The 18155-nt window shown below is 36.7% G+C and overlaps 1 protein-coding gene across 6 annotated transcripts in view; it reads right to left on the bottom strand.

Moving 5' to 3' along the window:
* The window catches only part of LOC101698204 (solute carrier organic anion transporter family member 1B3-like), a 143084-nt gene extending 125277 nt beyond the window's left edge, over positions 1-17807 (bottom strand). For 3 of the 6 annotated variants that reach the window (XM_087214040.1, XM_087214035.1, XM_087214039.1), the window contains exons 1-2: positions 6641-6730; positions 5246-5394 (exon numbers count right to left, since the gene is read on the bottom strand). In XM_087214040.1, the coding sequence (XP_087070166.1) occupies positions 5246-5329 (84 nt within the window). In that variant the 5' untranslated portion in view covers positions 5330-5394; positions 6641-6730. Of the gene's footprint in view, positions 1-3859; positions 3929-5245; positions 5395-6640; positions 6731-17613 lie in introns of those variants that run through there. The other 3 variants (XM_087214036.1, XM_087214037.1, XM_087214038.1) reach the window with 3 other exon arrangements.
* Between the last annotated feature and the right edge of the window lie 348 nt (positions 17808-18155).

The raw sequence follows: 18155 nt of genomic DNA, 5'->3' as shown, positions 1-18155 counted from the left end.
ATCTGGGGGACATGGGGGTGAAATGTGAATTCTAGCGGACTTGGGCAGCCCCAGACCTATAGCTTTGCTGGTTGAAGTCCACACAGCCTCTCACTTGGGCTGGCTCTATTCATGGCCTGCAGCTATCTGCAGCAGGCATTCCACATCTCTGGCATCACCAACATCCTCAGGTCTTCACTGTACCCTTGGGTCCATTCCCACAGCTTCACAAATTGCCCTCTCAGAAGCTTCTTTCCTAGTCTCCAAGTGCTTCCTTTGAAAGCTGAGGGAAAGACACCCTGATCACACAACTCTTACATTCTGCTTGCAAGTAAAACAAAGATAATGTGGATGACAAAGTCTACCAGCAGCGTAGGCAGTAGCCAGACCAGTTAGGTCATGACAGCAGTAGCTTCTAATTGCCTGGATGGCTGAGTAGAGTGAAATGAATCAAGCGAATGAATTCCCAATGCAGCCTTTCTCTAGCAAGGGTTTCAAGACTTTCTTGCTGATTCCTAAGTGTCCTCAAGACATCTTTTTTTTTTCTTGCCCCAGTATAAAATACTTAGTTTCTTGTTAATGGTGCTAATCTCTTCAGCAGCTAATTTCTTCTTTATATGTGGTTCCTTTGGGCCAAAATGTAATTTTTTAAATACTCTTCTCTCCATTCTGTTATAAATGCAGATTCTCACTCTAAATATAGTTAAGAGAAGCCAGTAGTACCCATGCCACAACTGGACTGTTTAACTGCCTTGAAATTTTTTTTTACCAGATTAATTACTCTACCACCCTTAATATGGGAAACATCTGCACCTTCTTCACAATTTTGCTATAACCCAAAGATGATTTTAAAAATTAAATTTTAAAAAATTCAAGATGAATGTTGAACTTAATAAATATCTAGGAGAATAAAACTTTCTAAAATAGTAAAAAAGCAATCTAGAATTGGTACACTTTCCAAAATTTCAAGGTAGATATTATTCAAATGTATATAAACTGTTTCACAAAAGAGAAAAATTGTACTACTACTCTACTCATTCTACCAAAAACAACATAACACTGATACCAAAACAAGTCATTCAAAATATAGAAAAATAACAGATCACTTGCAATTGTGATTGTGTACAAACTATAATGAAATATCAGCAAATAAGGAAAATTTAAAAACTTTTTTGAGGGATGAAATAAAGAATTATATCATATTCACAGACAGTGGGTTTAATATTTAAAGATTTGTAACAACCCTAAAGCAATCTACAAAGATTTCAATCAAAATCTCTAGGAAGTTTTTCATAAAACTTAATAGGTTTTTTAAAAATAAACCTGTATAAAATTTTGGAATGACCAAGAATATTGAAGTCATTTCTGAGTAAGAGTAAAAAGATATTGCCTAATCTAAAAATTGTAACACATAATATGAAGCTTTAGACAATATCTGTTCCTAATATAGGAATAAATTAATAAACAAATACAAAATAGACCCAGAGAAGACTCATATGGATACGACACTTCATATAGGATGGAAGGGTCATGGAAGGAAAACAGGAAAAGGAGAAACTGGTCAATAAACAGAGCTGGAAAAAATAGTTACATATATGGGAAAGAGTGGAAATAAATTTTCTACCATACATCTTACATAAAATTTAGTGTTATTTAAGGAAAGATTTTTATATTGAAAGCAAAATATATAGACATGAAGTTTACTCATATTAAAATAATAAGGTATTCACAAATAAAACTGACTACTTACACAAGTTCCCAGTTATAAAATCACTTGATAAGCTCAAATATATCAAGTTAAGAATACCTGTTCATCAAAAAATTCATTAGGAAAATAAAAAATTAGTTAAAATCTACAATCTTCTAACATATAATAATATATAATAATAAATTAACACTAAAATATTATATTTATATACACAACTCAAGAAAAGTAGCAATAGATAAATGATCCAATATAAAAATAGATAAAATATATGCACGGGATTTTACAAAGGAGAATACAGGGCTAATAACCTGTGAAGCAATGTTAAATCTCACTAGTTATCAAAGAATGCAATGCAAGACCAAAATTAGACACCACTTTGTTCTCATTTAAATTTCAAAACATAAGAAGTCTGATGATACTAAGTATGATAGAGAATACATATCCAACTCTTCACTTATGGATTGCTGATTGGTATTCAATTAGTACAGTTCCTTTAATAAAACAATTTAACATCATCTTGTAAAGCTGAACACTAACATATTCCATGTTCTACCTATTCTGATTCTAAGTATCATCAAGAAACATGAATAGGAATATTTATACCAACATTATTTATAATAGAAAAGCCTTGAAAACAATTTTAAAATGTAGAGTCGGTAAAGAAATAAATCAGGGTTTATTAATGTCATAGGAGTTTTACATAACAATCAAAGTGCCCAAACTCTCACTATATGAAATAATATGGATTATTTAACATCATAATACTGAGTTTAAAATTCTATAAACACCAAAATAATTGTTTACATAGCTAAGACAATTAGTATACTATTCAAAGGAATGTGTATAGATAGGTTCAACTTATATTACAGAACAATAAGGTTGTTAACCAGAGGACCTTAAAACAGAGATTAACCTGGTTTATTCTGGTGAAACCAATGTAATCACAAGGGTTCTTAAAATGTGGAAGAGACAGTGTTGATGAAATGAGACCTCAGAAGGACTTGACCAGCATCACTAGATTTGAATATAAAAGGAGTCAATGCACCAACTGGGGCAGCCTCTGAAATCTGGAGGAAGGAAAGGAGGTTTTCCCAAGAACTTCCACAGCGGAGCCTGGTCTTGCCACCAGCCTGAGTCTACCCTGCCGACGCTATTCTGCTGAAGTGAAAGTTTATTTATTTTGTTACAAGCCATTAAACACTCATACATACACACACACACACACACTCACACAACTATAAACATGTGTGTCTGAGCATCATTTTTTTTTCCATACCATCTATCACAAATGAGTTAAGGAGTAACAGATGAGGCTATTTACATGGGATGGTCAAAGCTGACACAATGTTTATAGAAATCTGAATGAGAGCAAGCCACATGATTTACACAAAAACACTTCAGAAACAAATGTCAAGTGCAAAATTCCCACAGATGGATGTGAACTTCACATGTTCAAGGACCAGAAAAACACCATTGTGGCTGGAAGAAAGCCAGCCAGCAGGTTGTATTATTGGGATTTATCTATTGGGTTGTTTAGGCAGAAAAGGAGTGGGACCATCAGCAGACAGGGAAAATGTTTGCTTTTGTCCTACTATGTATGCTTTGGGTTGATACCACATTACTTGCGTACTGTTGAAGAATTTTTATTACAACAGAGAGGTACAAGTAATCTTAAGAGGAGCAATGACAGTGTTAAAAGTGAAAAATATACGGAAGGTTCTCTGGATCCCAACTGGTTAAATACGAAAATTGAGAGAAAGGTGCCAGAAAGAATCAAAGTATGTCATTCAAATAGGTTCAATCTTCCTTTTCACTTTTATACTCAATTCTAACTGCTGAGTCTGTACACAAGAGTCAGTAACAACATGCAGATTTATATGTGCGCATACAAAATAATTATAAGAATCCCATAGATGCTTCATACTGAATAGTTTCATCTGAAGTTGAACTTTTAAAAGTATGCAGTGAGGAAGATCACTAAACAGTCATTTCATAAATCCTTACTTATCATAATATGTTAAGGATGCTAATGTTATCAAAATCCATAGCTACTTTAGCAACATGGAATAGAGCTGATAGCATGAGATTTGACTTCAGACTGTCTCAGCTCAGACCTGTTCCTACTACTTACTAGCTTTGAACCCTGTGGGAAATCATTTACCCTGTACATACCTAAGTTTTTTTCATCCATAAAAAGGAGACAATCACATCTGGTTGACGGAATTGCAGAGAATAAATCTACTAACAGAAATATAACATTAGAGCAATGTGTAGCATAATACTAAGTACTTAATAAGTTCCAGCTACTCTTATGATTGCTTCTCTTCTCTTCTTTACTGGGCAACAGGTAATGTGTTTTACAGACACTGCTAATTCCCAATTCCCAGCCTCTTACTCCAAATATACTGTAAGAGATATCTATGAAAATCATACTTGCTTCAGCAAATTTGTGTAACTTTTCTATACAGTTTAATGTGAAATCACTGTAACATTCAGTATATCACCCTAGAAAATAGGATAGAATTCAATTCCATTAACCAATGTCTTTCCTGTGACTGTCATTTGGCTTAAAATTATTCAAATATTTCTTCAGAACAGATCTTATCAGGAATCTCTGAAAACAGATTTTGTGTTCCCTGGACAAATTTAAAAGGAAATTTATACATTACATAATTGCAATTATCATCTCCATGGTCTTTATTCAGCTAGGAAAAACTCCAACTTCAACTAAGTGAAAAACCTGAACTATTACTAAAAAGTGGCTCTGACTGACTTCTCAATTTCTTTGAGATTTTCTTTATGGGGTTGAAAAAGTGTATCCTAGGTTTAACGGTGTTCAAATTACAAGATAGACCCCTTTAGGCAAATTTTTCTGCTTCCCTAAGTCTTAATTTCTTCATTCTGCTGTGTGCATACCAAGTACTTTTCCTAATTATGAAAATGCCAATATCATATAATGCCCACAGTTTTGTGACAAAAGGAAAACACATAATTGTTTTTACCAATTTGCAAATGGAAAAATTAAACAGATTGTATAAGTCATCAACTAGGTCTCTGGGCCAGATCTTTTGATAATTGCAGTTTTAATTACCAGTATGTACTTTCTTTCTATGTTACTTAAATTCTCAGAATAAAAAATGTTGCTCTCTAGGAATATTTAAACAGGTCAAGATTGCAAAGTGATTCACAAGATATTAACCTTCTAAGTTTGTTGGTTACGTCTAAGAATATTTTTAAATTAAACATTATACAACATCTTTTATTTTAATCACATTCATACATATCTCTTGGTCAAGAATTAAAGTAAAGATATTAAAACATTTCTAATTTTCCATATTCATGAACAGTTAGGCATCAGAAATATCACCAAAGATAGACATTGATCATATTTAAAGATATCTAAATAAATATATAGATCATTTTGTTGATAGATCAATGAATGCTACAATTGAAAAATTCTAATTTGAAAAGTAATGTTTTTTCAACAATTGGCCACCTTTTCTATAAATAAAAATTCCCCCTTCCCTTGTTTTAGTTGGACCATGACGCTCATCCCACCTTGAATGCATTGCAGCATCTAGTTTTCCTTTTCCCTGAAGAATCTGTCTCTGTTGTTTCATTCACATCCTCATATTGGTCCATGTTTAAACCACAGATGTTATGTGAATATTTTCAATTGTTGCTGATGGTTGGTTTGAAATGACCACCTACACAGGGTTAAGAAGGATAATTTATTTCATTGTAACAATATATAATTAAAAAATAATAAAACTCATAAGGTCAACATGAACCAAGCAGTCAATCACTACAATATATTCAGAGTCTACTGTATTTCTGCTATTGGACTGAATAAATGCTGGGCACAAAACAGGAAAGAAAAGCATGCAAATTCTAGCTTTAAGGCATTTATAATTTAATTAGGCAGATAAATTTGTGGAGAGAAATTTGAAGTAACAAGTAGATAATATAGAATTAATTTACATGGACAAAAAATTTAAATTACAAAAATTAAACTTCTATATTGTTTTTGCCTCATTTTTAAATTCAATAATATCAGTATAGGTTGACTACATACCATACTTTCTACTTTGCCATGGCATTTTAGGTATAATTTGGAAGCATTTAATAGAGTTTTCCCTGAATGTATTTTTAGATTTCAAAATGACACACAGACGTGAATATGTGGTACACAGTATGTAAGAACAAGGCCCTGGGTATTGGGATGTAGCCTGGTAATTCTCCCCTGAAGAAAAGAGTCCAGTCCATTGCTAGGAAGCTTCGAGGGTTCAGAATCTCAGCAACCTCTGCTTCCTGGGTCCAGCTGTCACTATTTCAGGGGTCACAGAAAACTAGTGCTCCCATGTGGCCCATTGCTAGCATGTGCCTATGAAGCTCTGTTGACCTGATGTTTTTCTCATTTAATTGAAGCAAAAATTTCTGAAAAATATTTTTTCTTTCCCCTTAAACTGAGTCAAACTTTGGGTAAAAAGGGAAAGTAGAGGTGGTTAAGCAACTTTGGGACATATTCTAATTTTCTACATTTACCAACTAATTTCCACCCTCCACCATCAAGTTAAGATGGAGTAAAAGAAGTAGGAAGTCTAATAATTCCATGTATGGAGCTGGTGAAAATAACTGTCTAGTAGCACATTTCAAGAAGGTAACTACAGGTCCACTTTCTAAGACTAGTCTAGAAAGTAATAGAAAAATAATTTAAAGCTTTATTTTTACAGTATATCAATATGATTTCCTATCTTAGATGAAATAAACCTAAGGTACATCTATCTGCAGAACAAATATTTAATATATCCTGAAGGCTTAGAAAATAGGTGTAAAGACACAAAGCATAAAATTTGTAATATGGATCAAGACCACTAAACATATTTTCTTGGCAGCCTGAGAAGTTCTTATATAGAAGAAATGTTGAAATTAAAGAATCTAAAAGGTTCTTACCTGAACTTAGAATCCTACAGAAACTGCAATAAATCTAACCTTTATTCTTTGTGAAAGTTCCTTTTTAAAGAGTTAATTGTTTTTTTAAAAAAAAATCAGTCCAACAATGATTAACCACCTTGTTAGATCCAAGTTCTAAACAAATAAAATTTACCTATCTCTGGTTCACAATATATTCAAGTAGGCAAAAGATTATAATAATAATTACTCAGAATTTATAAATTTTTATATGAATGCTATCTTTGAAAGCTTTATTTCTGAGGATGACTTGCATTTGTGTATTCAATTAAATTAGTGATTTTTTTCTTTAGACATAAAACTATAATGGGACTGGGGATTTAGCTCAGTGGTTCCGCCGCCTGCCTCGAAAGTGCAAGGTCCCGAGTTCAATCCCTGGTACCAAAAAAAAAAAAAAAGAAAAGGAATTCAAAGAAATATTTAAATTGTGTCTACAGGTTATATTAACATTTCAAAGAGAAGACAAAATAGGCACTTTTTACTTGGTACCTGGCTAGGGTTTCAGTATAATGTGGAAGACACTGCATATCCCACAGGGACTAATAAGTGCACATCAGTTACAAGCTAGGTCTGTGTAAATGACAACACACACTTTGCATAACAGTTTCCTTTCATCAAACCTGAGGGAAGACTGACCAGAATTTCCTTCAATCACATAGCAAATAAGTTTTAGAAATGTAAGAGTTTTGGCCTAGTTTTAAGATTTTCTATTTTTTAAGTAGAAATGAAGTTTAGATCAATAATTAAAACATTTTAAACTTTTTAGTATACTTCTTACATGGAACTTTGTTTTGCAAGTATAATGATGTACGAGTGTGTGTGTGTGTGTGTGTGTGTGTGTGTGTGTATCTTAGCACTCCTGCAGGTGAAATACTGGCACAGTTGTTACAAGTGTGTATTCATTTTGTGTTTGGTTTGATAGATAAATTCTATTCATTATTAGTTCTTGAAAGTATATGAATTATAGAAGAATCAAATAGTATGGAGTAAAAGATAGATTAAGAATTGCGGAGGACTGAGAATTATACACATGGAGCTAGGAAAATTGGGGCAAAATAATCTTTCACAGAATCAGAATTTCCTGGGGGACATCTTTATCAAAATAGTGAACCCCACACTCTGAAGATTCTGATTCAGTAGACCAGAGATACACCTTATAATAAGCACTTCAATTAATTATTATATATCACATGATCTTGAGAACCATAGTAGCGGAACTACAAAACATTTTCCCATCATTTTTATGGGCTTTCATTCAGTGTGGAAAGATTGTGTGGGTGTTTCATGCTAAGTATCTCTGCAAAGATTCAGTCCATCTAGTCCAAAGGCATTAGTGATTATAAATTCTAAGTTTTCAAAACCAAAGAGCATATCCCTCATATTGCTTTCTCTTTAAGTAATTAAACTGCTCTTCCTGTGTGACTTGTGAACAATTGGTCAGAGAAAAGACATTGCAACAGGTTTTCAAGATCAACATTATGCAAACATTCATGGATCAAATGAATTGCAAAATTTGCTTTAAAGTCTATTAATATTTACTTTAGATAGAACCATCACAGTTCTGATGAAATACCACTGTCTTTGAAGTCTTATCAGCTTTGATACCAATTAGTCTCTGCTATTTGATAACAGTATGAACTTGGTGTATTAACCCTTCTGAACTTCAACATCCACATTTATAAAGTTAGACCTCAATATCCAAGGGAAGTATATGGTTTATTTAAACTGTCTTACATTGTACCTGGCACGTTATACATTCAATGCATAATTATATTCATTGCGTGACTCTTGTGTATTATAATACACAGTCAACGGATTTTAAATGGGTAAAAATAAAACTTCTGATCATATGCTCAGCAGTTTTGCTGAAGTTTTTTGTTCTGGAGTTGTCAAGGAGGTACCACTGGCATGTCTCAGGTGTAGATGTTTAGGGTCACAGAAAACCTGCCATTTCCTGTCCACCATACCTCAGCCCCAGTTGAGAGGAGCTCCAAAAAGATACATGCTCCTGGAAAGAATCTCCATATCTCCCTCTTCAGTTTTGTCTCTCATCTCCTTTCTAGTAATAAGTAAAATTCACTTTATCCATAGCCTCTCTCCAGACTTTGGCTTCCCCTTCTTACTCTGACTTAACTGGATTGCACCCTCAGAAACTGCCTGTTTTGCAGTTGTGACAAATGTAAGCTGCCTTATCCTTCCTTGTTGCACTAAACTGGAAGATTTTTTTTTTTAATTTGCCTCACTTTTCCTCTTCTTCATTTTCACAGTCTTTCCTCTGAGAATCCAGTTTTGAATCTCATAACGACATTCATTTCATATCCATCTTTTGCTGCAATCATGCAGCAACTCTTCAGCCCATCTCATTTACTTACTGACAATTTTAACTCTTGGTTTGAAGCCAATCTCTTAAAACACTACTCCTACAATGTTTCTTAGTTTTTTTTTATTAGTACATATTTGCAGTACATAACTATTACATGCCTTGTAGGGAGATGTAGGTATATGTACACAACAAAACTTAATTCTTTTCCTTCCACTCTTTTCTCTATTGATCTTGTTCTCGTTTGAGAAAGATCTGTCTCCCTTCTTCCTATTATCTTTTATTTTGCTCTTTACTTATATTTTTGGTTTCTCACATAGAGAAATCATGTGTCTGATTTATGTCACTTAACATTCTGGTCTTAAGAGGCATCAATTTTCCTAAAATGTTGCTTAAATTTATCCTGCTGGATAGTAGAATGGTACTCTGTTGTGTGTACATACCACATTTTCTTTATCCACTCATCTATTGATGGATAGATAGGACATGTCTACAATTTAGCTATTATGAATTTTACTTCTATAAACACGGGTATCCATGTATCACTGTAATGTCTCATTTTTAACACATTTGGGAAGATACCTACAAAGAAAATAGCTGGGTTGAATAGAATTTCTAATTTTAGTTTTTTAAGAAATCTCCATACTGGTTTCCATAGTGGTTGTACTAGTTTACATCCCCTCCAACGTTAGAAAGGTTGCCTAGCCCATTCCCACCCTGGACTCCTGGCAGCTTCATCAGCATTGTTATTTGCTTTCTTGATAACAGTCATTCTTTCCAGGGTAAGATGGAAACTCAGTGTTGTTTTAATTTGAATTTCTATAATGGCCATCAATGTTGAACATTTCTTCATGTATTTATTGCCCATTAACACTTCTTCTGAGAAGTGTCCATTCATTGTATTGCCTATTTTTGATTGGATATTTAATTTGGGGGTCTAATTTTTCTGGGTTTTTAAAAATATTCTAGATATATTCCATTTGTTGACTCTTGTATAGGCAAGCCTGGGTCCAAGGCCCCACAGTGGGGTGCCACTTGTTGCTGACCTCACCCTGCCCACCTTGCTCCAGGACCTAAATGTGCTACTTTGTTCTCTCTGATGGGGGGGGTGTGATAAGGATGAACACAAAGACATACTAAGTCAGTTTGTAGTGTAGGCAACTAGGGGACTCATACCTCTAGTAGGCAGGGGAGCCCAAGCCTTGGCTTACTTCACTTTTATTCAAGCAAACACAGGCACAAACAGTCAAAATAACACACGATTCATCTGTTTTTTAATATCTATTAATACATTCTCTGGTAAACAACTTAACCTCAGCTGTCTTAAGTCTTCTCTAATATGCAAGCACCCCTGAGTGCAGCCTCGCTCCTTTGTGCTCACAGAGGTGGCCAAATAGGCTTCAATTCTACTCTAGTCTCCAACATACTTGGTACTATTTCTTGTACAATTGGAGTTTTGTTTAGAAAATCCTTGCCTATGCCTATGACTTTAGGAGTTTTACCTATTTTATCTTTTAGTAGATTAAGAGTTTTGGTTTTACCATTTATATCTTTGATCTATTTGATCCATTTGATTTTGTTTAGTACAAGGTGAGAGACATGAGTCTAGATTCAATCTTCTTCATATGGATAGCCAGTTTTCCCAGCACCATTTATTAAAGAGGCTATCTTTTCTTCAGTGTGTATTTTTGGCCACTTTATCAAAGATCAAGTACCTTCAGGTACCTGAGATTGTTTCTGCATCCTTTATTCTGTTCCACTGATCTATATATTGGGGGGCAGGGGTGTACCTGTACCGTGCTGTTTTTATCACTGTAGCTTTGTAATATAACTTCATATTCAGGACTCGATGCCTCCTCCTTTGCTCTTGTGCCCAGGAATCCTTTTGCCATTCTAAGTCTATTCTGGTTCCATGTGAATTTTAACATTATTTTCTCTGGTTCTGTGAAAAATGCTATTCGTATTTTGAATGGGAGTTTTTAAAATCTGTATATCAGTTTTAGAAGTATGGCCATTTTGACTATATTGGCTCTGCCTAGCCAGAAACAGGATATAATTACATTTTCTGGTATCCTCTTTGATATTCTTTTTAAGAATACTGTAGTTTTTGTTGTAGAGGTCTTTCACTTCCTTGGTTAGGTTAATTCCAAAGCACAGAATTTATGGATGCTTTCAGTGACCTTGAAAAGTCTCATTCTAAGATCTCATTCTACAGATCAAAAATGCCAACCCCAACCCTCTTGGCTTACCTGCTATTACAGAGCAGTCACTGAGAAAAAGAGTAGTGAGACATAATCTTCTTAATGACACTGGCCATCACCATGTGTGGTAGTTAATTGATTAAATGTCAACTTGATTGCAAACCCCCTGCTGAATTGTGTCTGTTGCACCCAGTGAGAGAGAACCAACCAGAGACCGGTATTAAATCCACACAGGAGTTTATTACCAGCCGGGACCCGAGCCAAGCATCGGACTCGAGCCTCGACTGGGGGTTGACAAACACATTTTATACACCTTTGAGGCCAACAGTTTCTAGGCCCCCCTATGGGACAGAACTAGCAAAGCAAGCGAAAGGTACAGAAGCGGACCATCCTGCTGTTAGAACATTTGTAAAACAATAGTTGATTAATTGTTGTTTCTAAGAGACTCTAAGGAGAGGAGGTTTCTAAGCTTCCTCCTTCTGAGTTCATCTAAAGGGCAGGCAGGTAGGTCAAGCAGCAATATGGAGTCTGTCTTGCTAAGAAGGGTCCTTCAGTGTCAGCATCATTTTGGATGTGGAAGACCCACTTTAAGGAGGATTATTGTCAGAATGGTATAAAAAGGAGAATTAGAGGGAAGGATTTCAGCTGATTTTCCTTGAAGAAGCTTTGACTGTTCTTTTCAGAGAATCTCTGGTCTTTGCCTTCACCTTGGGTGTTGTCTCCTGGCATTTGGCACAGAATCTTCATCAGACTCTTTACCTTCCAGTGCCAACCCTTCAACCTCCTGACACAGACTCCTCAGTCTTTCATTAAAGATCCTTTGGCTTCAGGAGGACTCATACAGGACATTGCCATGGGCTCCAGGCCTTCGACTGGATCCTTCGGGTCTCTACTGTGTGGACAGACCTTTTGCACTCTTCCACATTTGACTCTGTGGGTGACCATTGTAAGCCAATCCTGTAAATTTCTCTGTCCTGCATTAAATCTGATTCAGAGCATGTATAACCTTTTGAGGAGCCTTGCCCCAGCCCTGCAAGCCCTTGTAAGCACTGACTCATACATCAGTATTAGTGGTAATGACCAGCACTTATTTTCTGGTTAGGTGATATTTTGGGGGAAACACAGTAGATGTCGCCAAACCAATAACTGAAAACTTTCCATAATATCAGTTTCAAGGAGTGAATCATCAGTAACCTGGACCCAATTGTGCTTCCCTGACTGGGATCTATAATCTATAAATTGATTTTGCCAAATATTTCACCATTCTTTATCTCTCTTATGTTCTAATTTCCCTGCTTATCTATCTTCGTTAAGGTTTATGGTCATACTAATTACTCCCTTCCATATATTTTTCAAGTCATTTTGATTTTCTTGTAACATTTGCATTTTTCAACAAACCATAACATTGATTAGATTCAGCTCTCAGACTTCTCTGCCCATTTCCTAATGGAGCTGAATGGAGTTAAAGAAATACCTCTATCTTTACTGACTTTAAATTTATATCATAAAGTTCAAATTTCCCTTCTATTTTGCATTAGGATATTGTATTTTCCTACTCTGTATCATATTGCTGAGTAACTGTTTTGTACACTCTCTTTAAAACTCTAACATATCTTTTCACCACCTTCAGCTGCTGACCTGATTCACTGAGAGACATGAAGAAGAAATCTTCCAAAAGCTCCTTCACCATATCTATATACCAGTCCCACCAGTTCCACAAACCCTGCCTTGAAGAGCTTCCTATTCATCATTCACCAGCTAAGGCAGCCTCCACTCAACTGCTTTGATTTCTTGTGTTTCAGGAATACTAATTTTCCCTTTCTAAAGACGTCATACCAGGCTGACACACAGCAACCACCATTGCCCAGCCATGATCATCCACCAACTCCAATCAGGTATGGTGGTATCTTGGTTCACAACCTTCATTTGTTCTACACTTTTGGAAAAGATGGCTACATTTGTGTTTGTGTGAGAAAGGTGGTCATGGTCATGTTTGTCACCTGATGCAGAATTTGCAAAAAAAAAATTACCAAACACTTTTCTTTACAAACCAAAGTGTTTGCAAACAAAAGCATTAATGAACTGGGGTACCACTGTACTATGTTTGCCTTACACTTGGCATGGGGAAGCAGGAGCAAAGACTAACCAAATAACCTGCTTGTGGAAGAGGCCAATACCTGGAAAGAACAGGTAAGCTGAAGAGCCAAAAGACCCAGGAAGAAAATACAATCCTGGCCAGCAGCTTCAGGGATTCAACTTCAGGGATTCCTGTTATGTTCCCACACACAAAAAAAAGAAAACTGCTATGGAAAGGGTGTAGGCCAGAATAGATGCCTGAGAAATTTAAGCTCAGGCTGGGAAGGACAAGCACCCTGCCCTCTCTAATGAGAAATCAGGGCTGGCAAATGTTGGTATTAAACAACCACTTACCAGTCCAATTATTTAAATACAGGATGACCAAAAATTGTATATTTTTTCACTAATTTTTATAAGACAATATAACAGGAAATATAAAAAAGATAATTTTATCAAATTTATACAATAATTTTTCTCTGTATGGGCTATTTTAAAACATTCAATACACAATGATACAGTCTGAACAGTAGAATCTAATCTCTTTCTGAATTCTTTTTGCATTATTTTCTTTCATTTAGGGGAAATGGATGCACCTTGAGACCTTAATATTAAGTGGAATAAATCAGACACACAAGTTTAAATATCCTTTTTTCTGAGAAACTCAAAATATAAATAAAGAGCAAAAGGGACAACCCACTTTCTGGTCCTCCTTCTGTCTCTCTTAGACAGAAGCTCTCTTTCTCTCAATAAATTTTTCCTGCTCTTAACCTCCTTTGTTCCTGGAATTCATTCTTTGATTTGAGACTATGCAAACTTGTATTTTGGTTATCTAGAAGATTGGGAGTTATAATGTTTCCCTTATCTATATTACTTGCTGCTCTCAATCATTTTGGAGGGCCCAGTGAGATCATTGGATGGACAGCCTGTCAAACTCCAAGCAGCCATACAGATGGAGCCAACAACAAATGTGCTAGACTCCTTTTACAGGGCTCCACTAGACTGACCTTGTAAAAAGCTCATAACTGCTAAACTACAATATGACCTCTATCTGAGGCCCATTAAGTTAGCTCTCTGGAGAAGGCCTAACTGCAGTCTTCCTCATATTGACCCTTCTCAGCTAGAAGCAGTTAGATGATAAAAACTATGCCCTTTTCCCCCTAATTGCAGTTAGGGATACTTCTTCAGGGGGAATATTACAGACAGTTAAGTTAGTACAAGGCTGGGCCCTCAACATAAAAAACAATTGAAGCATATTCAATCGTTAGTATTATAAAAAGAGAAAAGGTACTCCATCCACTTACTTCCTGAGGGATGAATAGCAGTGAATGACATTCTAAATATTCATCAATCTCCCCAGCCCATTTCCTTTCTGGAAATTCCTTGTTTTTTCTATGTATATTTGGTATGTGACTTGTTCTCCCATTTGATCCCCATTTCATCAATGTTACCTGGGTGACTGTACTTGTAATCCTATTGCTTGATCACCTCATGCCCATCTTGTTCTTTTTCATTGGATCTTTCAGTTTTGTCCCACTTTGTACCTGCCTCACCTCAGGGCTTTGCCTTACAAAACACCTTTGAGAAGTGGGGAGGACAGGCAACCCACTTTCCAGTCCCCCCTCTGTCTCTCTTAGACAGAAGCTATTCTCTCAATAAATTTTTCCTACTCTTAAAAAAAAAGAACAAAAGAACAGACAGCTAATAGGAAGTAGGGAGATAGATCTTTCATAAATGATAAGGAGATGATGAATTGGAGGGAGGTGGAAAGAGGGGAGGAAAGGGGATGCAAAAAGAATTAAGATGTGTTATGTACATGTACCAATTCCACACAAGAAATATAATAATTATATACTGAAAATATGTACTAATAAATAAAAATTCACATATGGATTTACTAAGTGACTACTGTCGCGCAATAAATGAAGTTAAACACAGAGAGCAAAGTAAAAGTATTGCAAAACCATATTCTATCTGGATATTGGGAAAATATTGTTCAATTTTGAAAAGATAGTTATATTTAATAGGATCAATTTGAATATATAAAAGTAAAATGATATTGGCACACTGATATGTAATAAAGTGAATATAGAATGGAAAGAAAAATAGAGAAGGGGAATGAGCACTTAGAATTCTAGGTACCTGACATGACTAGGAGCAAAATTGGGAGAGGTGATGCCTGGGCTCTATTGTGACCTCTTGTCTCCAGGCAAAGTGGAGAAGCAGAAACTTACATGAGCACTCAAAGTTCCTTCCTGAGCCCTATGGAGAGGTCTGAGATGATGGAAGGAAGCTGAGTTCTACTCTGTGCACAGTTCAGCCCTTCAATTCCCTCATAGGAGCATCATAGGCTCAGAGAGAAATAGTTTTGACTCAGTGTCTCAGGCTCACTCTTTATCCCTCACTGAAGAGATGGAATTTCCCTCTGAGACCATAGGGTTCTCCTTGATACACCTTGGTGAGTGGTAGCAGTCCAGGTAGGGAATCTTGTGTGACCTCTGTTGCTGGAATCCATGAGGCCTAGAGGACCAGTTCTTATCCTGAGTACTGGCATCATCCTAGGAGCACAGAAATGATGGCTCAGCTGACAGACATTGACAGTGAGAAATCTAGTGTCACTAAATTTAACAATATTTCAGGGAATCTGAAGTTCATGGAATTACAAATAGTCCTTAATATTTTATTTGTAATCCTAAATGTAACTGATAAAGCAATGGGAAAAAATTGAATTTAAAAACATAAAAGTTGGCAAAAGAAATGTAAAAGAAAGGAGCCAGAATAACCACCATTCCTTATATTTTATGCCACAGCATTAGAATATTTATAAACCTGATAAATTAATATGTAATGGTATACATAAATTGACATTATGGAGTTAACTATCAGAGGAGCCAAAAAACAGAACTGCTCAACAGTGGTTGTCTCAGGAGCACTGGATTAGTCAAGAGGAAGGTTAAAGAAACAAGGAATTTATCTTTCAGTTTAGTTTCCTTTATGTTTTTATTTTTTACCTTTTGCAAATATAACATGATTAAAATATTATTTCATAAAGACAGAGTTTGATCCTCTGCACCACAAAGAGACAGAGGAAGAGAGTCACACCTCAATTTAAAAAAACATCAATAACAATAAAAGAAATGAAAAATTAATGTATTTTAAAGAAGAAAAATGGAGACTACAAATTATAAGTTTTTGAGCATGTCCAATGCATTTTTAAGGAAAACTTGTTTTCTAATTTGTATGTGTTGGTGGTATGCATGTAAGTGTGTTAGTGATGTGTCTGCCATTCCATTAGGATGACTAAATATACATATAAAACAATTAAAGAAAATCAACAGCAGTAGGTGATTTCAAGTACTACGGATATATCACTGTCACTAAATTTTCAAGATTTTTTGCACAAGATTCTAATACAGGTCTTGGTGAGAAATAAAGAGAAATGAAAACATCCATTCCTTATTAAGGGAATAATGGAAACAAATACAAGAATGTCTCCTTTAGTCAGCTGTGTTAGTGTAGCCCTGTAATCACAGAACTCTATGAGACTCAGGCAAGAAGATCACAAGTTCAAGTCCAGCCTGGGCAACTCACTGATTCTGCAAGACCCTGTCTTAAAATTTTAAAAGAAAATTAAAAAGAGCTAGAGATGTAGCGATCATGTAGGGGAAAAGGAACCCTTCTACACTGCTGATAGGAGTGTAAACTAGTACAATCAGCACGGAAATTAGAGTGGAGATTCCTCAAAAAATTAAAAATATAAATTCCATTTGACCCAGCTATTCCCCTTCTTGGTATCTTACCAAAAGAGTTAAAGACATTATATTATGAGGATACATACCCATGTTGAGAATGTCGGATAATGATTTCTATTCTTTTTTTCTTTTTTTTTTTTTTTTTTGGTACCGGGAATCGAACGCAGGACCTTGAGCTTGTCAGGCAGGAGCAGAGCCACTGAGCTAAATCCCCGGCTTTTTTTCATTTCGAACAGAATACAAGGGTGGTTAATTGAACGCTCTTTTGTTGCTGTCGCCTCAACTACCCGTCTCATTTCATTTTTCCCACAACTCTGATTGGTGCTATAGGTAGAGCAATTTTACAGATGAAGAATGGGCTCAGAGAAGTTAAGAAAACGGTCCCAGTGTCAGGTAGTGGAGTCGAAGGCCTGTCTGCACCCCCTGGACTTTTAATATACTGACCGCTCAAGAAGACTCTGAAAGTCTCCAGGCAAACTGCTAACATTCAGCTTGAAACCACCCATCTGCTGGCAGCAACAGGGACCTCCCAGGGCGTGAGGGAGGCGGGGGAGCCCAGGACACCTGCCGACTCCCGCACACACGTGCAGCGCCCCCTGGACAGCCCACCTCCTCCCAGTGATCCTCGTGGAAGCCGCCGCGGTAAGGCTGGCTCCGGAACTTGTCCAGGAACACGTCCATGTCATTGTCGTCCGCAGCGTCAGGCTGAGAGCCCTCCATAGCCGCTCGCGGATGGCTCGCTGCAGTCCTGGGGCCGAGAAGCCGCGCGCCGCCTTGTGGCGGCGCGGTGCGCTCCCCTCAGTCCTCCGGGCCGTGCCAGACCGTGCGGCTTGGGTTCCGCAGCCCTAGGAGAAGAGGCGCCTGCCCCTCCCTGGCCTCTGCCCAGTCCCGCCTTCTGCCCCAAGTTGTTGGGGTTCAGGGTAGTGGATGAGCCTAGGCACTGCAGAGCCCCCGCGATCGCTGCCGCTGCGTGCACTCCTCCATTAGTCAGTTGGCACTATTTACGGAGCGGAGCGCCTTCTGCTTCGCACCTGCGCTGGGCGCAGGCGTGGAGTGGCCATGAGCTTGGGCAGAGAGCCAGAGTAGCAGGAACAGGGGAAGGGCCAGAGGTGATGATGTGGCAGGGACAAAGGACTGACTGTGAGGACTCG

Source organism: Heterocephalus glaber, unplaced genomic scaffold, assembly GCF_053883595.1.
Source record: "Heterocephalus glaber isolate CG9 unplaced genomic scaffold, H.glaber_assembly_v1.0 deba00001444, whole genome shotgun sequence".
Taxonomy (NCBI): Eukaryota; Metazoa; Chordata; class Mammalia; order Rodentia; family Bathyergidae; genus Heterocephalus; species Heterocephalus glaber.
Note: the sequence above shows the minus strand (reverse complement) of the source record. Positions and strands in the feature narration are given on the sequence as shown.